General features: G+C 38.2%; 1 protein-coding gene across 1 annotated transcript; it reads right to left on the bottom strand.

The window, feature by feature from the left end:
- Nucleotides 1-1,938: 1,938 nt before the first annotated feature.
- MFSD11 (major facilitator superfamily domain containing 11) lies at nucleotides 1,939-19,534 on the bottom strand. Its single transcript, XM_009279434.2, has 14 exons — nucleotides 19,305-19,534; nucleotides 18,920-19,090; nucleotides 17,268-17,323; nucleotides 16,144-16,251; nucleotides 15,637-15,716; nucleotides 15,442-15,538; nucleotides 13,166-13,224; nucleotides 10,697-10,838; nucleotides 9,801-9,841; nucleotides 8,572-8,637; nucleotides 6,351-6,476; nucleotides 5,081-5,255; nucleotides 3,958-4,093; nucleotides 1,939-2,628 (listed from the first exon to the last, which is right to left on the bottom strand). Exons 2-14 carry the CDS (start codon nucleotides 19,013-19,015, stop codon nucleotides 2,461-2,463), a joined length of 1,350 nt encoding a protein of 449 aa, XP_009277709.1. The 5' UTR covers nucleotides 19,016-19,090; nucleotides 19,305-19,534; the 3' UTR covers nucleotides 1,939-2,460.
- Between the last annotated feature and the right edge of the window lie 2,076 nt (nucleotides 19,535-21,610).

The raw sequence follows: 21,610 nt of genomic DNA, 5'->3' as shown, positions 1-21,610 counted from the left end.
TACATAAATTTAGCAATTTTCTTTAATTTCTAATAAAATAGTTGATATAATTCTTATATGGCAGATGAACAACACAGAAGTTCATCATTACAAGGGATCAATTAAAAAGCAACCTCATGAGAGCCATAACCTAGCTACAATTAAATGGCATTGCGTTAAAAGTATTTATAAGTTACTCATCACCACAAAACCTGAGAATCATTCCCTCCCCCCCCCCCCCCCCCCCCCCATGTACTGTAAGACAAAGTTGTTCCTTGTGAACTTCCAAGTCTTTCTTCTCTCATTGATATGCAGGGGAAAACACGTCCCAGGAAGAGTTTGGAGACAAAAGTCAGTAATTCCCCATCTTAAAAAAAAGCTCTTTGTCCCTTTTGGTAGTTGGGAGAAAACACAAGTGTCTAGCAACAAGAGAGTCCTAATCACTGGCAGCATCCTATCATCTATACCTTTTACGGTGCTCAGTATATAAAAATAGTATGCTTCAAATTACAAGGTAACAGGAGTGGATAAGAGAGAGGCATTAGAGTGCTGCTAGTCACATTAATCATATATATCGATTGAATACTGAATGCTTTTTCAGTTTGTCTGACAAACTGGAATGGCTGGGGTAACCCCTTGCTCAAACGTGTGTTCTGTTTTTTGTTTGGGTTTTGGGTTGGGGTTTTTTTTGTCGTTGTTTTTTGTTTTTTTTTGTTTCTGGGTTTTGTTTTTTTTTAACATCATTCATTAAATTTCCTGGGAATACACAAGGCTTTCTTTCCTGGCTGTCCTCACAGATTTCTTTGCTTGCCAAATGTTCAGGTGCCCTCTCATCATCCCATTAACACTTTACTGATCTCACAGCAAAAACCTGCAGTGAATTTAAAAATTCCTTTCTATATGCCTGTAAAATAATCCCTCTCCGCTGTTTTACTGCGCATGAAGAGGGCTGTGCTTCGTGGGAGTTGTGTGTTACGTGCCCTGTGAGAGAAAAAGTGACAGCAAATGTCACAGGAGAGATCATACTCTCTCACTGAGTTTAACCTTGGGTACACCTACACACTTACGACATGCAGGAGCTACTGACACATACGGAGTCGACTTTTTTTGCTTGTCTTTAAAGATAAGACATTAACATTCTGACTGTGCATAAAAAAAGGTTGGCAAATGGTACTTTTCTAAAAACAGCTACACATGGAGTGTCTAAAAACACGTTCTTAGTGTTCCATACCTGCTGTCGGTTGCCCGCTAGACAGAAACCTAACTGCAAGTACTACAGTCACGTAGACAGATAAAATCAAGGTGAGTTACATTCACTGCCTGCATTATATCATCTATAACAGTTTTGGATTAAAACTTAGTTTCTATGCTAGTATACTTGTTTTCGCATTTGGCGGAATAAGATTACAGTACAGTCTTCCCAAAATATACTGAATGAAACAACTTACGTCAAGTGTTTCAGGTATTTTTAGACTATGCAGTAGAATAAATACTGCAAGATTATTCTTACAGTTCACATTCCGAGTCTATCTGTACTTTAAAAAGTTATATCTTCAACAATGCTCCCATCACAGATTATGATGAAAATTTCATTGAACTCAAAAAAACTATTTGGGAGTCTGGGAGGGAAGCCATGTCTTACGGTCCTTCATATAGCATTACCCTGAGAAAGTTTCAGTAGCTATGCCAACACAGTTCAATTCTGAGATGCTGAACCAAGAGACGGTTTTCAATTCAGATCTCAGGATCACATCCTTAAGATGCCTCAGGGTAACATCTTCAAATTCTTATAAGATCTTTCGTGTCACACTACAACTTGATCCACTTTCTTAAAAAAAAAACCAACACCAAACATGCACCTGATTAAATTTAAGCACACAAAATAGATTAATAAACAAATGGTTGGGAAACAAGGAACTGGGTGAGACAGAATAAGGCGGCAACATTTCCCACAGAAATACTTCTGCATATCTAATTGTTGAAGAAGTCATTGACATAAGCTGATTTCTCAGTGGTGCAGATGCATTCTGCGATATAATGTACCTTATAAAAATATCACTCATTCAATACAAGAATTCAAGTGTCTGCAGAACTAGAATATAGGAAAAAATAGTTTAGGGGAAAAAAGCCAAAACTGTAATTCTGTAGTGCATGGTAAAGTGAAATTAGGCAATTACATTCTGAAACGTACATCTCAGAACAGACTTGTTCAGTACATAGATCTCTACATTTCCTTCCATTTCTAATACCGGATTTTTAAGAACACGAGTACCATGCTCAGTTGATTAAAGCAAGCAAAAAGCCTTTCAAATTTGGCATTTTTTCCTCCCGTGTTTCACATTCAGTTAGACTGAGGGTGATTTAGTAGTAGCTTCCTCCATCTTAGCCTCTGCAGCAACTTGATCTTTTCACCTTCTCACATCACTTCACAAGAAGTGTGCCTGTGTTTTTCCTGATGTTGGACTAGGCGTGGTATCTAGATCAAATGCTGCTGTAGTCCGAGCCACGGGCAACAAGAGCTGCTGCTGCTTCCCACTCCACTGTAAAGAAGGTAATTGTTCCAAAGAAGCCCACGACCACCATGATCAGGAGTTGCCACTGCAGAAGGAAGTAGTTGCTGTAGAAATATGCAACTGCAGCACAGATGGACTGAGAGAAAAAAAACACAAGGTAAAACGATTATCAGTGGAGATATCCAGGCTAGTATTACTATACAAGGATTATCAAACTGGCATACACACAGTTTAATATGCAGCTCTCAGTAGCATGCTTCTGTAGAAGATATATAATCTTAAAACTTCATTATATTCCAACATATGTCTTGATATGCTATACAACAGATTTAGTTTTCACTTGTTATTTAAATAGTGTTCACTGCAGAAAATGAACATAAAACTCAAGTGTTTGTAGCGTCGCAAATGCAGTTCTCTGGTATTTGAAAACAGTTTGTCTAGAAATGACACTGCCAAGGCTTTAAAACAAAATCCAGAAAACTATTTCCAGTTTTACAGCATCACAAACTATTCTATATCAAAATAGCTAGAGGCTTTGACAAGCAGTGTTGCTTACTTGCAATCTATCCTTTTTAAGGGTAAAATTTTCATTAGAGCTCATGAAGAATCTTTATATTCCATGTCTATCTCAAATTCTTACTATCACTGAGAATGATGTATAAAAATGGAGCAGTGCACAAGGGAAAAAAATATCTTTTTGAAGCAAGCAGCTGTCATCTTTTAAACTAGATGCACTCTGACCTCTGCTCCCAGCACTAGCTTGCTATTGGTGTGAGCATGCATGAGCAGTTTCAATGCTCTGCACCACCGTTTTTCTACCGATACCTCTGATCAACACAGATCCTGACCTGGAAAGTTCAGTACCAAACAAGATTAGTGCCTGTGAATGAAGTGATCTATCCAAAGTGCAGCAGTTGTATTCATATTGTATGAAGACTTTTCATCAAGTCTCCAGTAGCATAGATGCATTTTTTTTGGCATTCTGACAACTTAAGAACAGATAAACAACATAACTTAATTCTCCTTTTGTCTGTGTATCCACCTGGTAACTCCCAGTGACACGGTACAACACCCACAACCTCTTCAACTACTATTTAAACAACTTGTTTCCTTTTAACTCACCCCCCTCTGTCAAAGAGTTCTTTGACTACATTAATTCAGTAAAAGATTACTTAAGTAAAACCCAAGCTGGTTAACTGTACTAGCCTTTTGACTTTAAGTTACAACTCCAACACTTCTAACTTCCCTCAAAACTCGTAAGTAATAGCAGTTTTATTAGATAATCACACCAAGCTAAACAATCAAGCTACTCCTACCTAAAAAACCCTTTTTCTCCTGTGAAAGCAAAAAGGTTGAAATCCTTTGCAGAAACAACATAATTTTTCTCAGCTCATTAAAAAACCCAGCCCAGTATTTCAGTAACATTCCAACAGTCACACTTCCAAAAGGCTGTGCTATGTAATACCTGAACAAACTTAAAGATGGCAAAGGCAGGAGCGCTGTCTTCTGAATACAGGAATCCTAAAATGCTGAGGAGCTGGGTGTTGAAGCAGCTGTCCCCCAGGCCCAGCAGAAAGCTGCAGAATATGGCCACCTCTTTGCTGAAGGAGAAAGCGAATCAAATTTAAAAGCCATTCATTCAAAGAGCTTACACATCTATAAACTATTTTTGGCAGACTTACTTGGAAACTGAGAATGGAAGAAAGTTATCAAACTTTAAATTTCACTGGAAAAGAACTGGGAATGCCTGGCTTGGTGAAAAGAATAGTTTCATCAGATTTTAATTTCTTGAATGCTAAGACTTCTGTTACTGTTACCTGCAGTGAATTCTGCACTGAATTAGAACCTCTAGAAGAACTCATTTTGGTGTTTGGAGCCACAAAGCCCACAAGGCAGTGATTAAAAGGTGAGACACACATGGTGAGTTCATAAAAACTGCAGGAATATTAGAGAATTACCAATTCATTTTGCAGAAAAATACTCCAGTTAAATAAAGAATAGTCACCAGCACAGGCACAAGTGATTAGAATTGCAAGTTAGCAGCTGAGTCTGCACAAACTGACAACACTGTCTTTTCACACAAATTGTTAAAAATACACCCCAAAGAAGGTTGCAATGATGAGATAAGAAAGTTCCCTATATTCTTCCCCTAACACTGAGTGGTATAAGAGACAGGCATCGCGTGGCTCCAGTTAGATCAAGTGGACTTCGACAACGAGCATTCAAAGACTTTGGAAACAGTGCAGCAGTGCAAGGCTGGTGCTCCCTGCTGTAGTAAAACAGAATTCCTGACACCCAGTACAACAGTTGCCGGTCTTGCTATTGTACTAGATGCCAGGAACGTCAGTTCTCAAGTGACAGAATTGCTACCTAACATCCTCATGCTTTTTATTCTTATGCCATTTAAATTCCTAAATTGGGTGCACACTAGTAGAATGTCTGCCTCTAATAAAAACAGAATTCCCGAAAGCCTTTTCTGTGGGGTTAGTCACTACACAGAAAAGCAGCTTCAAGGAGTTTCCTATTAGAGGAACAAGCTCTTTATATACATCTTGAGTTATACCAGCCAAAGGAAAAAGTTTACATACCTTGGAATCATATAAGCAACATCATCTGTTCCTTCCATAGGAGCAATAGGGGCATCATTTGGCATGTTGAAAAAAATTAAGTAAAAGGCTATGAAATGGACAACGATGCCTAGCATCACAACAGGGTTCCTGCCAAAGCGATTATTCTTGCTCAATAAACCGAAGATTCCTCCACCTGTACGAGTCAAAAAGATTGGATAATTAAAACAGAACTTAAGATGTAAAGAACAGAACCAAACTTAAAATACTGAAAAAAAAAAAGCTGAAAACTTAGGTTATAAACTTCCCCATATTGGATAACTGAAAGATTGACAGACATGAAAACAGTCCCAAGGAGTCTGCCAGATCTGCCAGCCCCATTTGCCAGACGACACAACCTTTGGGTTGCTAGAGATGTCCGAGATGCGGGCAGGAGATTTATCAGACGATTGCTGATGAAGACACTTAACATTTTTGCAGGTATTTTCCCACCAGCCACTCTTCCCTCCAGTATCACAACAGTACTAAGTGAAAATGCATGGCCTTGTGCTTAGCTCTTTTAATTGCAAAAACAGGCATCTCCCCCACAAAGACAGTGGGTTGGTTTTTTGTGGGGAGTTTTTTTGGTTGTTTTGGGGGGGGTTCTCCCCCACAAAGACAGTGGGTTGGTTTTTGTGGGGAGTTTTTTGGTTGTTTGGGGTGGGGGGGGGTGGTGGTGTTTGGTTTTTTTAACACCGCAGGACTTGAGTGTAAGCAAGAAAAAAAGATTTACTTAATGAAAATTACCCATATTTAATTTTATTCAAATATCAGATCTCATTTAACACACGTGAACTTTTTTAAAGAAAAAATCTTTAGTGTAATAATTTTTTAAATAAATTTAACATAGTTACGACATCACTTAAGAAATATAAAAATGTTTTTTTTAATAATACTATTTAAAAGCAGAATATCAAAATGCTGAAAATTCCCTCATAACATTGTAGCCTAGTGTTTCTCTCATTCTAAGTCTTAGGTATTTCTTTGCACTAACCCAGAAAAAATGCAAAATCTTAGGATTCATAGTCATCAGTATTTCACATCCTAGTCCACGTTCACTTTACATGGTATAATGTATAATTCACAGCACAATAAGAACCATGTTGACAGTTTTATTTCTAATATTTCATTTTTTGTTTACATAACCATTGCTGGAAGCTTGAAAGACACTATTCAGTTAAATACAAAAAAAAAATTTTAGCAACTACATCTTAATCCTTTTTTGTCTGTAGGGTAGTAAATTTAGACTCACCTAAAATTTCTCCAACACCAATAAAAATACCAGAAAGACCAATAAGGCTTTTCTCCTCACTGCCAAACCTATTCACAGCACCAATACATGTTCCATATACTCCAGAAAAGAACGTTAATTCCAAACCTTTGAAGGAAACCAAACAAAATTGATAGATGAACTATTAAGAAAGTTATGAAAAAATTCTTTATGTCTAAAGGCTGTTTTTCCCTAAAGTGCCTTTCACATATATTTAAATGAGGTATGCGTAATAGAAGCAAACAAGGAATTTTAAACTATTAATTATGATATTCTCCTATGCCAGTTTACAAAAACTATATTAGAAAAAACAGTGTCACTAATTAGTGTCACATGCACTTAGGTTCAGTACTGCTTCTGTTGACACAATCCCTGTATATAGTTTATATTGCTACTTTTCAAGAACTTCGGAATTTCATCCAAATGAAAGGTGCCACGTAAAATAACACTTAAAGTAACTGAAGAAATAAAGCACAATTTCAGTGTAAGATTTTTTTCCCCCACAAGTTATGGCATTCCTAAGAAAGTCCTTGCATCCCCAAATACCAATAAGGAGCTAAGATTCCTAAAATGGACTGCTACTTTTCTATACATACATAACGAACTAAAACTGAGAAAGAACAACTGCTATTTCTTTAAAATGCTTCTTTCTTTCTCTTGCCATTACTGTGAGGAAAGGTAACGTAGCTGAGTCTGACTAGCATGACTATAAGCAGCCAGTGTAAAAATATCAGTTACTTAATAAAAAGAATATTTAAAACTGTGCAAAGTGTTATGCTTAAGCAAAGAAAAACAGTTCAAAAATAAAATTGTTTCTAATTCACCTCTTTTGTCTTTTGCTGTCGCAAAGATATGGTACACCATATCCTGGGCTACCAGTAGCAGGCAACCTAACATGATATATGAACTGCATATGCCCCTCAAAAAGGGATGAACTTTGAGTAGTCTTAACAATCCGACCGTTAATTTTGGAAATAAAAGCTTTGTTGGCTTTAGAGGATTTTGTATTGTCCTACGGAAAGTGGCAATATCGGCCAAGAGCCACCAGATGGCAGCAGCTATTTTTTCCAAGCTGGACTGAGGTTTTTTCCTGCTACCTTTAAGACCAAATTGCAGATTAATCAGGCAAAACCTGACTCCCTTCCCTTGTTATCTTGCTTCACATTCCCGTTACTAAATTCCCATGCACTAAACGTCTAAGAGGAATTCAAGTTAGTTAATTTGGGTTAACACAACATTGGAGATGCTGTGAAGTAACTTGTAACTCAGATTAGTGGCTGGTGCAAGCCGACTTCACAGCTACTACTGCTACTTCTCTACCAGAAGCTGACTGCAAACTTTGGCAGATGTTATGGCACTGTTTATGGTTTGTTCACACCTAAGTTTTTCTTTTCACCCACAAGAGCTAACAACAATTTTTCATAACAGTGACTCAGAGCTGAGGTTCTGAAGATGAATCTATTCTTCCTAAAACTTAATTTGATCACAAACAGAACTACATCTGAAGCCAATTAAGGAGCAAGAAACCCTCCCAGAATCCATTAAAGGCTCCCAGTAACATTTTGAACATTTTATAGTATTTTTGTAGAAGAATCGCTGTAGTATATGACAAAAATAAATGTATTTCTATTCTACAACTCATACCTTGGTCTAACAATGGCAGACCAGGTTTAACTAAAGTTGCCAAAAAGAGAGCAAGCGCCTGCCACAGCAAATACTAATGACAAAAATAGTTGAAAATAGCTAAACTTTTTCCCAATAGAACCAAGACTAAGATGAAGACTGTTAGAAATCTCTCATGCCTTAATGAAGGTGACACTGAAAGTGTGATGTACAAACATTATTTTAATTCAAGTGCAATGCAATTGTATTAAACACTCTACAACCTATTGATAGTGTAATGCCAAATCACATAAAAACCACCTATGTAAATTTTGCCTAACCCTCAATTTGGGACCCAGAACTGTACTGAACCAAGCGTTACTACATCTGTCAGTACCTGCAGATTTAGGTGCACCCCTCCTCCCATACAGAAACGCTTTCCAGAACAGAGAAATGTCGTAAGTGACTAACTCATTCAAAGTTAATTGAAATATTCAAGTAAAGTTTGCAGAGGTATAGAACTGCAATCCTGCTCTGGGGTTGTAATTCCAAACAATGCCCTGACACTGCTACATGATTATACACTCTGCTTGCTTCATACCTGTGTAGGCTGTTGTAACACTGAGAAGCATAATCTCTTTGGTGAAGCTCAGCTTTATAGATTTCTCTGTAAAGACATAGTAATGGAAATTAATATAACTTCGATAACACTATTAAGAGAAGCTACACTTTCTTTCGCCCTTCGCTTAAAGCAAAAATAGGTTAAAATTATGCAAACTGTGACTTTATTACAGTAAACAGAGTGCTAAACAAACAACTCTAACCTGCCCTTTAAAAGCAATGTGGTGATCTGAAATCCTTTTTTGTAAGAAACACAAGAGGGGGGAATATTAAAGAGAGGATATACAGTTTTCAATTAGCAGACAATTTTCTGCTCGTTGTATTCTTGTACTCTCTCTCAGTTCATGATGATTGTCTCCTAAAAGGATAAATAAATTCTCAGTGAAGATCTCCACATTCTCAAAACAAAATTAACAGTCACAGGCAGACCACATCAAACTTCAACACAAACTGCAGATGCTCCAATTCAAAATTGTTGTTTTATTTTCTCACCAAATGATACCACTTAAAAACAACATGTAACTTCTCCTTTATCTTGTTATGGTAGTGATTTAAAAAAAAAAAAACCACCAACCCAACTTTCATGCACTAGCATTCCCAAGCAGTGACCCATTCTTCCAGAGCTCATCTACAGAAGGAAGCTATTGTGAAATAGCTTGGATCTGAAACTACATCAAGAAAGTACCCCTGGACTATACTAGTATGTAACTGAAGTAAAGTCTACTTCACTTTCTTTGCTTGCAGTCAAGCTTTGTTTGTATGATATCATCACCTGAAAGGAGCACTTCTGAAGCATAGACAGCCAGCTCACACCAATCACACATCAACAGTAATTTGACCACACGTTCGTTCTGTGGTTCCCAAGATTTTCCAGTTGCAAGCCTCATTTTGGCTAGTCTCAAAATCACAAATACTCACATCGACAACTGAATTCCTATCAGGCTCAAAACTCATCAGTCCTGTGTCCCTGTGTGAACTGTCATCTCGGGTCTGAAAACCACTGCCATCTGGCAGTCATTTTCTGAAGAACATAGACCTTCAGGGATGGCCTGCTAAGTGGAATAACTGAAATGCATTCTTCAAACCTTATTTGTTCACAAGTTTGTGTTCTAAGTGATTTGTACATGATCACATTATCAGCAGAATCATGGAGAGCTGGAAAGGATGTCAGTATTTTTTGAAACAACTCTTATGCGAAACAGTACTTACTGAAGGCAGCCACTGCTCTCGTCATTTTGTTTTGTGCAGACCTGGATAAACAAATGACTTAATCAAAATAGAAAAAGAATAACCACATTGTATCACTATGCTGAAAGGCAGCTTAATTTTTCAAATCTTCTGTACATTTTCTAGCCCAGCATTATATACTGGAATATAGTAATGTATTATTAAAAGTTTCTGAGATTCTAAACTACTAATTACAAAGTTTATTTGCTTTCTGGGCTAGTGAATGTCATTCAAAAATTAACCTGCTTAACAGAGTCTTTCTTCTGAGCATTTTTAGCTTTGAACATTTTTTCACTGGCATACTTACTGATGTTTTTCTAACATTTTCAGTGTTCTTTAAATAAAGCAAAAATATTTAAACTGATGCCTCAGGCAAAACTGTACTGAATCTATCTATGTACCTATGTTCTAATACATACACTTCTAATGTATTTATCAGGGTGGCATATGTATGTATTTAGAGAAGATGAAAAACATGTTTCAGCATGTAAAAGATAACCTATAAAAAGGGAGTAATTTCGGCTTATTCCAGCCTTTAAACTGGGCTGATGAGGGCAAGACAGACTAGGAAAGGCAGATACATGTTTAATAATAGTCAATGGAGAAAAGAGGTAAATGGTATCTTTCCAAAGGCACTTGCTCATTAATGGAAACTTAACATGCAGTACTGCGCTCCACCCTTGAGAATGTGTCATATGAAGAACATTAATTCTCACTTGTTAAGGTACAGACACTTTACTATTAAATCTGTAAATTCTACAGGTTGTTCATAACATTGATTGTTTCCAGTTCAGAGAAGAAGTGAATGCGATGTTCCATTGAGGAGCAGGAGTACAAACGAGTGTGTGTGACAACATATTATTGCCATAAGCACTTACGAGCTGTCCCCCAGGATTTCATTAGTAGAATCTTCCTCCCCTGGAGTTTTCGTGTCCTCTTGTTTCCTAATCAGAAAGAACAGAACTGTGCCCACAAGACTGATAACAGTCAGAGCAATGAAGACAGTTCTGCGATCGCTCTCTGTGGAAAAACAAACAAGAGTCATAACTAGATGTGCAAAAGCAATTCAAACCAATTCAACTACCTTCAAAGAACTAATACAGACATACTATGTAACAGTGTTTAAAATGCATACTAATTTTCTAACTTACCTTTCACGTGGAGCAAAAGGTACCCAGCTGCTGGCAAATTCCTGTCTCAGTTTTATGATGCCAATAAAATATTGGCATATTAAAGAGTGTCACTCGTATTTTCTGCCATGCAAAGGCTATGACCAAGGAGGAGCCAATTAACAAAGGAAGTGCATAAATTATTAGCAGAAGAAAGTACATCTTTCAAGACTTATATAATTCAGAGTGGACATAGCAAACTATCCCAAAACCCTTCAAATTTCTAAGAAAAAGCTCTTTACCAGTATCAGAAATATTAGTGCTGTAACATCATAAACTGGTAGGCTTGTAAACTACAAATGCCTTAAAACCACTGAAACCTCACTAACTGACACAGCATACAATATGCAGCTGGAGGAAGGTAATTGCTGCCCTATGCACCAGCTCTGCTGCACTAACCAACTTGTTTGCACAGGCAAGTCTGTAATACAGAAGTCACTCCCATTTACAAATATTGAGCAGTGAAAAAAAGCCAAGAAACAGCTAACACTTGTGATTGAACTAGTGTATGAGTCTGAAGATATCACCTACGCTTGTATTTACTTCCCCTTTAGCTTAGAAGTAAATGCAAAATTGTTCTACATCAATTAAAAATAACCTGTGTATGATTACAGATCAAAAAGAGAATATGTGCTTCACCTTGAAATACCTGTAATATTTTTATATAGGTAGTAAAAGGAAGGAGGAATTTATTTTTAAAAGTTGTTAAATCTTCTGATATCAACATTTTTTTAATAAAGAGGAATCTTAAGACATTTAAAGATGGAGGAAAATGTAACAGCAGAACTCCCTTATAGTTAATTGCTCTATTCTGTGGTTAGCAAGAGCAACGAAATTTAGAACGCATAGAATTTCAGGCCCACTAAAGTGTCTCCAATACTTTCAATAACATTTAAACCTTTGTGTTAAAGGTGAGGGAACATGGAAGATAACCTCGAAAAATTAACCTGTGCCACGCTACCAAGCCTGTGTCTGTGGAGAACCTGAAAAGGTGGATCTAACAGAAGCATGAAGTGGACTATTCATCTCAACAGGGCAGTATTTCTGAAGCCTGATAATTATAATTTAAAAGTCAACAACTTATTCCTGATTGACTAGAGCAGAAGTATCCTCATCTTCTAAACGTAAAAGAATTGACCATTCAAGTAGATATTTTACTGTAAGACTACAATAAGGAAAACTCTCACAGTCATTATAGAACAGGACAATCAACCCCATTTGTTTACAAAATGTTGTTTTTCCAGCAATGCTTGGTTTTTATAATTAAAATCTTAGATTTTGCTCTATTTTCACCATTGCAGTTTTCTTAGTTGATACCCCCACCTACCTCGACTTGCTTACTTAAACAGTTGCCAGAAATCTGTTTTAAAACCACTGAGTCTCAACCACTATCCAGCTTCTTAAGAGTATTAATAAAGTCCACTGTTCTCTAATTCCTGCTCTTTACCAGTCTAGCATGATGGCAGACAAAAAAACCACAGTATTAATTACAATCCCATCAGGAAGTTAGTCTTCCTTTCTTGGCATAGTTTACAAAGACTAAGTTCTTTACACACTCTGCCAGCAATGCTGCCAGTTTAAGCAGCAGCAACCCGCCCTCAGTCCAGCTGCACATCTCAACCTCTGTCTTGCTACACTGCTTTGTGCCACCACAATGATTAGTGCAGCCATGAAGCGAACGGGCATGGTTTTCCTTTCTTTTCCTTTATTTCATAGGCTAACCAGTCTCCAATCTGATTTAGACAGACAGTCTACACCAGGAACTTACTTTGGAACAGCATAGTGTGTATATTAAACATACAGCCATTCCAGAATACCTTTCCCCCATGCGTATTTTGGCATAAGCGTGTCTGCACAGGGAAAATCCCAGACTAGCTACTGTGGAAAACCTTATTCTAAACTAGCATTCTGAAAAATTTCATAGACAATATCCTAAAAGAAGGTACGCAAGTACACTGCGTGCAGGAAAACAACATAGATAATACAAGGGCCGCGAGTACCATGGAACACTGAATCAAAAAACATACTCCAAAAATAGAGCATATCTAACAATAAACTGGAAAAAAAACCTGTCTGCTGTTGTATAAGTTTCTTGCCACTTTCCAGTTCATTATTTCATGTTTATTCATGCTACTGTACTTTAAAGGATGGCCTCCCATATAAACAAGCAATACCCACCTGATATGTGAGTTTTTCCTTGCCAAGCGAAGTATATATAGAGGTTTCCAAAAAACAAGCTGTAAACAAAAAGAACAAAGGTGAACAGCACTTTTTGTGGTAAGATTAAGGTTGTAGCATCACGGTAATAGTATTCTATGCAAAAAATAGTACTGTGCAATTGTGAAAGAAAAAGACACTAGCCACTCTCCATGCAAACTGCTTACTCTATATCAAACTTCAAACGCAGTAAAGGATTCTTCCCCATAATGCTGGCTATTCATTTTCAAGAATCAAAACACAAGGTGGTAGCAAAAATGAGGAAATCTGTACCTATTGCCTCTCTCTCTAATTTTGGAAGGGCATATGTTAGAAAGCTGACATATTTATGGAGATGATTTTGTAATGCTTCCTTAGAAGAGTCATGTGTCTTGCCTGAAGTATTGCCCCAGCAATGCTAAATTGGTTGTTAACAGCTCAAGGGAAATTCTGTGTTCCTACCTACAGTTTCCTGAAATATAGTAATTCTGAATGAATAGTGATTCAGAAGAACCTTAGAGTCAAGTTTCCTCATATAAAGCATGCATTTTACTCACTGTAGAACACACAATTAGTTGGGTTTGTGAAAATTGCTACTCTGATAACATATGATATGTTAATTCCTGAACCTGAAACTTAAGAAACACAAAAAGTATGCCACTGGTTCAGACTGATGTTCTACTAATCCAGTATTCTGTCCCCACAGGAGCATTAGCAATGCCATTGAATGCAAGCTCACCAGCCAGCACTTCCTGCGATTCATACCCCTCATTATCTCCCAATATCCAAAATTGCTGTATTAGGGGTGATAAAAGGTATCTCTCTTCAGCAACCATTCGTGGACCTGCTGCCAATGAATTTGTTTGATCCCTTTTTGATCTTGCTGACACCATCCAACTCCACACCCTCCTGTGGCAGCAAGTTCCAGAAGTTTAATCACCCACTGTGTAAAGAAGCACTTCATCTGTTCCAAACCGATCCTCTTCTAGTTTCATCAAGTGACCCGAGTTCTAGTACAGTAGCATTTGGTGAGCAACAGTTCTACATTCAGCTCACCTGTTGCCTTCATGTTTTAGTAAGCCATCACTATAATCCTCCTCAGACACTTTTTCTCCAAAGGAGAGAGTCCCAGCCTTTTTAGTCTCTCTTCAACTCAGCAGCTCTATCTTCTTGCAAATTTTCATTGTTTTTCCCTCTACCCTAATTACATCACACTCTCCCAAGAGGCATAAACCATATCTGCACAAAATACTCAATGGCAGCAGCACAGCGTCCACTACCTTGTTCTACACTACTTTTCTTGATGCCGAGCATTTTGCTGGCTTTTTTGGTTGATGCAGCACTCAAAGCTTAATATCTGAGAAGTATCAACAACAAGTACAATATCTCTTTTCTGTCTTCTGACTGCCAGGTTCAACTTTAGTATCGTCACTTCAACTTGTCAGTGAGCAGCAAGGTCCGGCTGCTCCATCAGGGAAGGAGGGCTAGGAGGCAAGGGGGATAACACATCCAGCAGAGAAGGTGCCTCGCCAGCTAGAGCCCAGCCCCACAGTACTCAAGCAAGGCAAGCAGGGCAGACCCAAAAATTGTAGGCAGGGTCAACCAAGAGTCCAGACAATCATACAAGCTCGTGTTGACAAGGCAGGTCTAGAGATCAAGCTGGGAACTCAGTCCACAAACCAGAGTCAGGTCCGGTGATTGCCACGCGGGTCCACAGCGACAAGGCAGAACAAAGCCAAGATGGGAAGTCAGTCTGTGGACTGGGGTCTAGGCCACCAGGATCCATGGCTGTGGCTGAGCTGGAGACCAATACTCCTCCAATGCAGCTCCAGAGGAACTAGGAGGCCCAGGGCTGAGTTTAAATGGGGGTCCTGGGCCCATGGGCAGATGGGAAGGGTGTGGTGGAGGTTCCAGGTGAGGTTGTTGAGGACCATTTGGGCTTATTAGTGCACTCAGGATCCTGACACAAATTAGCGCAGCCCTCCACAATCAACAAGATTTCTGTTACGTATGTCAATGCTCCCCTAACAGAAATGTATCTTCTTAGCATGTCGAGGGCAGAGGCTTGCAATATGTAACTTTCATTCATTGTTCTATAATGCACAATAGCAATAGAAATGTTGCTTCCAGCCTTCCCTCCCACTTCACTGACTGCAAGGTACCAGTGGAGTATTTTTAGATGGAGTCTCCCACTTATCAAAAAATGTAAAAAGTAGGATGTGTACACAACCAAAAAAAGATTAACAAATAAAGCTTACCTGGACTGTAAGAGTGCCCAAAATACTCCACTGTTCCTTCCAATGGTGTTTTCATCAGAATTTACAGTCAAGCAATTTCCCTGTGCCGTCCAGAGTACTGAAATATACAGAATATATTGCTCAGGAAATAAAAATATTTTAGAGGTCTATTCAAATGTAGCAAAGAATAGTAAGCAGGGTAAGAACAAGGCTTACCAGCAGCTGCAATGCCAATAAAAACAGAAGCAGTGTAGAAAGCCCATGTAGCAGGTTGGATAAAAATGGCAATGTATAGGCTAGAATAGAACAGATCAGTTTATTGAATATAGACTTAAAGTGGACAATGCTGTTTAACAATCAGATATGTCACTTAGTTTCTTCTAAATCAGCTACTCTCTCTTAAGTGATGTTGGAAAATAGTTCAGGTCATATGTGAAAAAAAGTAATCTTTTTAATCCACTAAGCACGTAGAATTTTTTTTTACATAGTCATTAATCTGAGACCACAACCTGAACTCCACAGTCAGCAAAGTCTGGAAATGCTGTGGAAAAAATACACTCTGTTTCCAGTAGGCTGAAGTACTCTGCAGTTACACATCTAAAGATACAGACAGTTGCCTTCCGTAGCCAGTACAATTTCGTGTATGGCATGGTAGCCTTAGGTCTGAAAAAATGAAAGAAAGACTTCAAAGGAAGCAGACAAAAATTCAAAATTAATACTTACCTATAAAATATGCCACTAACCACCATGGAGAGTTGAGGTCCTACTATCGCAACCACTGAAGGTGATATAAGATTTGATGCAGAGAATACTCCATAAATAATGGACATGCTACATAAATAAACACCAAAGGTGATTAAGTACTTAAAATATAGAGTATAAGTGCAACTGATTTAAGAATGTTCAGTCGATTCCAAAGTATCAAGTTAAGTACATATATAACTTAAGGAACTGCGTAACTTTCACGGTCAAAGATTTCCTTCCTTTCTTCTGTTACCTTCACCCACTGCACTCTGTATGGGAAAATAGGAGTGTACAGTGTTTCCTGGATTGCTGAATAGAGTCCCAAACTATTGCAGGCAAGCATGTCTTGTAATTTACAACAGGCATTTGTCAAACTGTGCCTTAACAATAGTTATTGTATTTTATGCCCAGTACTTCTAGAGGAGAATGTTCCAGAGCCTCATTCATCTATCAGTGAGGTTTTCATTTTCTGCCAAACACACCACAGAAATTGTATAGATGAATTTTGTGCCAGTTGTATGCTTAGTTTAAATTAAGACAGTAAACCCTTCAAAGCAGCAACCAGGTTTTCCTATATGACAGCTTAACTTGGCGTACAAAAGGTCCCTGATCACGCTTGGCGAGTTTCGCTATGCCAGTGCAATAAAACAAACAGAATGGCTTTTCGTGGCTTTGCTTCTCATCTTTCTGACTGCTCCTTTCACATTTATGTTGCAGTATTTCCTGGAAGTTGATCCACACCACCTATCCTACACAAACACACAGAGGTGTACAAGGGCAAACAACCAAGGCCTTAGTTAGCAGTTTTATTTATTTTAAAACTTCCACATTCCTTATCTCCTAAGATAAAATGCTGAGAATGTGATGGTGTTTTTTCTCCCCACAAAGAAAACATGCAAAACAGATATGTAGTTCAACTAGAAGTAATTCAGAGAAGAACTAGAGTGAATGTGAGAAGCCCATGTTTTAAACAGCTTAAGTACGTTATTAAATTGTGAAGTCAGCAGAACACTACAATCTCTTGAGTATGCCTCTGCCAGATGGAATTATAACTAGCTTCACCCTGCAAGGAGCACAGTAATAAGAAGATCTGTGTAAATTACCTTGTGTAGCCACTGCCATGAAAATCTGTGTTGTTTAAATTTGTGATAACAGTTTGCTGTGAGGAGAAAATCATATGTTGTAATATGTTAGAACATATCTTGTAGTTTGAGAACGCTTGCATCAGTTTGAAGTCAGTATTAAACGTTAGCATTAATCATTAATAGACTCTACAAAGTACTTAAAACTAACTTAAAAGTGTTAATTACAACTCACAACACCTCCACAATGAAGGTGAAGGAGATATTTGGCAGGGAAACATCCGTGTTTGAAGCAGTAATTAGTTCTTTAGGATTATATCATGATGTCATCAGAGACCTTAAAATATTTCACAAAGGATTATATCATGATGTCATCAGAGACCTCAAAATATTTCACAGAACTTTTGTTTCACAAAACACCTCTCTTAGGTAGATATGTATGACTATCTTAATTTAAAAAGTGGGGAAAAAAGGAGAAGTTTCAAAATACTCTTAATTTGACCTAACTATGAGCTTCTGATAAGAGTTTCCGTTCTTTTCGGTTTCCCGTTATTACCCTGTTCCTTTCTTTTTCCCTTGAATCAGCTTTAGTGATCATGAGACCATGTAATTAGTTGGATTGGTGGGCAGATCTGATTGAAAGTCACTTGTAATGACTTTAATGACAATAAATTACATGACTGCATGATCACTAGGTCCAATTCAGTGAGGTGCTGTGAATTCATTGCAGAACTCCTAAGATCACCGGGCTGTACTTCTGTACAGTATCAGACTGCACTATGACTTTTACAAAAACTATCCTAAGTAGTCATTTCTATAATGCAGTGAAGGACATTTATATGTCTGAACTCTGAAAGGATTCTTCTTGCATGCAAGAAAAGAGAAGCTGTAAGACCTGTAGGCTCAAGAGGTACGTTGAAATCTAACTGTCCTTCAGGCATATAACTAATATTGAAAGCGACGCCAACAACTCAGTAAGTTAGAGGATCCGGGCTAAGTATGTCAGTAGCAGGATACTAAAAATTTAAGTAGTAAGAGTACAATCTGCTTTTAATAGTAAATTTGGATAATGTTATGCCCAATCTTGCTTCAGCATGCAGAGATACACGATACTAAAGCAGTAAATTACTTATTCAGATGGAAGGTGACTTGGCAGTTCTAGCAATTGTGGAAGTCTGACTACTTGTCAGATGTTATCCTCATACTCCCCCTCAATGTCTAGTTTGTTAGAACAGAAAAATATGCTAGATTAGGAAAACCACTCCAGGAAAAACTAGGGGCGTGGTTAATAACAACAACTTAGGCAAATATTTTGAAAGGGACTATATAGAATAATCAGAAATATGGAAGGTCCAATGTAATTCAATTGTTAAATATTGCAAGTGTCGAAACAGACACTATTTTAAAGTTCAGACATTTGATAAGATTCATTAATTTTCTACTTTCTAAGCGATCAGGCACAGTTACATATGTAGCTATTCTATCTTAAAGAAATAAACTGCTTAATTATCCAGTTAAGCAACTTAATCTAAAAAGAAAGGAGACAAAATGTCAAGGTGTCTTGCACACTAAAAAACCCCAAGTAAAGCAACTCTTACATTAGAGTACACAAAAGACAAGAAAGGATGAATAACTGTGATAGAAATGTGACATGCTTTGAAATTCACACCTACCGCAATATTTCCACATGTTTGGAAAGCAGTGAATATAAACATAAATGAGACTCCCAAAATAATTATGTTGAAAAGTTTTTTTGATTCAGGAGACATTTTGTGTTTTCTTGCCAAGTCCTCAGCTTCAGTCTGGAAAAACTCTATTTTCTTTTAAAAGTTTCCTCTTAACCTCTGTTAAAAACAAACAAACAAACAAAAAGAATAAATCAAAAAAGAAAGCTTCAAAAATGACGATTACTTAGAGCTACTTATTAGCTGCTAGGCCGTAACCATCAACTAATCAAGAATCTGGTGACTCTCTTAAATCATGTACAGCAAAATCAGTAACTCGAAAAGAACCCAAAGATAAAGGTCTGGTACAAAGGTAAAGATCAAGATTCTCTACCTTTTCCCATGAAGTTAACAGGGCAGACTGCAATGTTACTTCCTCATGACATCTCTCTCCCCCAAACGGAGCAGTTTTCCAGATACCGAGCTAGTTAAACGGCTCAGTTTCTTGCCGTTGTTCTAAATGAGAATTCCGGTCCAAAGCCTTTAAATCACCTGACAAAGGAGAGATGAGACATTCGTACACGCGAGTCATTTCCATGCACGTTGGACAGGAAATAAGGAACATTTCACAATCTTAGATCAGCTGACCCAGCCTAGAAAGCCCTTGTGCACCATGGGAAATGCAGTTTTAGGAAAGTACACTTTTCTACTTGAAAGGGTGGAAATCTCCCAATCCTTAAAATAAAAGGATTTGCACAGGTTTTTAAGAATTATAATCTCTATCCACTAAATAACACGCGGCAAGATAAAAAAAGTCTTAGAAAGTAATCTAAGATAACAGTTTAATCAGCTGAATTCAAACACAGTCATTCCAAAGGGAAAATGATTCCCACCTGGGAGATGCTACATAGCTCAATGCCACCAGCACACACGCTCTGCACGGTGCTTCTGCCTTTCATTCTCTCAGTGACTCAGGAGAGGAAAGAGTCTTCATAATCCTTCACTGCTTTGTCTCGAGGAACAACATTCATTTTTAGCAATTGCATATTCTTAATATTTTACTTCACGGTATTTCTAAATAACAAATTTAAGATCAATTGATCTTTAAGTTTTGAAGACCTCCGGTAAAACATTAGCAAAACTGAAAGAGCATCACATGTCTTGTATCAACCGAATGGCTGCTTTTTACTGTTGCTGTCCTGTGTCTACCCTGTTGGGCCTCCAAGTCAGGATTGGAGCATTCAGCTAAATCGGCTCCACTTAACTGCTGGCCAGAGAGGAAGGGAAATCCAGAATTGATTGGAGTAAATGACAAATCACCAAATTTTACCTCTGCTATCTACAGTAAAGGACTTAAATAAAATCCGCATCCCAGCTATCGTTACGTATTTAACGTAATTCCCGAGTTGTATTTTCTAAAAAATTTAGTTTTTTCAAAACAGTGTTTATCTTTTACTTGTGGAAGAAAGTCAGTATGATTATTCAGAGGCTGCTTTACAGAGATCCAATTAGAATATCAAGGTGGTTTTTTTTTAACACATGCAAAGCTCTCTTCTTCCTTTTCTATATTATGAATTTATAGTAACAGATTTTTAAGATCCTCTAGGCTGTGTGTCCCACTTACGCCTCCTTCCCCTTGTGCCAGCATAAGCATTCCTCTAGCTGCACGGCAAACTGGACTGGTGTGCCGGACCAATTCTTTTGGCAACAGCAGCAGCTTGTATTGAAGTGACTGAAACTAGGGAGAAAGGGACACAGGAAACTCCCTCTGTCATTTTAGGGAAATAATTGTAAAGATAAACTTCAAATTTCTCCTTAGAGAAAGGGTTTCAGCAGATGAATCAGAAAATTTTTAATCAAAATTCTCTGGGGAAAAAAGAACCACCAATGCTATATGAAGCAATACAAAATGTGAAAGCCGGTACTAGTTTATTTGATTTCTTGTCTTTTGTAGCAGGAAACAAACTGTTGCTTCTGGGTTTGTATTGATATCACTGCTTATTGTTACACTTCTTCAATGCAAAAAATATTAGACATAATTACAGTAAGAATAAGGATTTAAATTCTAATACTGAATTTGCTTTCTCATATTGATAGTCACTGCGTTAAACAGATCAGTAGAGAAGTCTCTCTTCTTCGTTTCCATTCTTTTTTTTAACATACTGTTACAAAACAGATGGGTAGAAGCATTTATCATTGTTGGAAGATGAGAACTAAGTATTACAGTTCATACTTGGTGTTTGGGCATTTTATTCAGTGCCTGAAGTGACGTAGCAACAACTTTTGGGATGGGGGAGCAGCTTTCACTAAATTCCCTAGACAAAACTCAGGGAAACCTGCTTGTCATCCTTACACGAGGGCTGTGCTAATCCTCACCCTTGTTCAAAGCACGAACTTGCAGAGCGCGCTGTGTGTAAAGGAGGATTTCTGACGTTTCCCAGCTCGGCCCACAGCTCTCTCGCAGGCACTGATGCAGCCCCTGGAGTTCGCCTTGCCGGCAGCGTGCGGGCAAGAGGGCTGCCTACGCGGCTCTGCCACCGCACCGCAGCGCGCACCCACCGCGGCGCGTCCAGAGGAGGCTTCACCAGGCACTGCTGCCGGCAGGAGGGGAAGGAGAGCCCGCGAAGCGCCCACGCCGGCCAGCCCAGTCCCCTCCCAGCAGAGGCCCGCGAAAGCGCCCGCCTGCAGCGGGAACGGGGG

This window comes from Aptenodytes forsteri, unplaced genomic scaffold (assembly GCF_000699145.1).
Source record: "Aptenodytes forsteri isolate BGI_AS27 unplaced genomic scaffold, ASM69914v1 Scaffold243, whole genome shotgun sequence".
Classification (NCBI taxonomy): Eukaryota; Metazoa; Chordata; class Aves; order Sphenisciformes; family Spheniscidae; genus Aptenodytes; species Aptenodytes forsteri.
The sequence above is the reverse complement of the archived record's forward strand: the minus strand, read 5'-3'. Positions and strand labels throughout refer to the sequence as shown.

Excerpts from the sequence above, each read along its gene's own strand:
- MFSD11 (XM_009279434.2), bottom strand. The coding sequence starts at position 19,015 with ATGTCTCCTGAATCAAAAAAACTTTTCAACATAATTATTTTGGGAGTC. Across the intron at positions 15,717-16,143 it reads GTTAGTGGCATATTTTATAG|CCTATACATTGCCATTTTTA; the intron begins GTAAGTATTAAT and ends GTTCTATTCTAG. Across the intron at positions 10,839-13,165 it reads AGGAAAAACTCACATATCAG|AGAGCGATCGCAGAACTGTC; the intron begins GTGGGTATTGCT and ends GTTTTTCCACAG.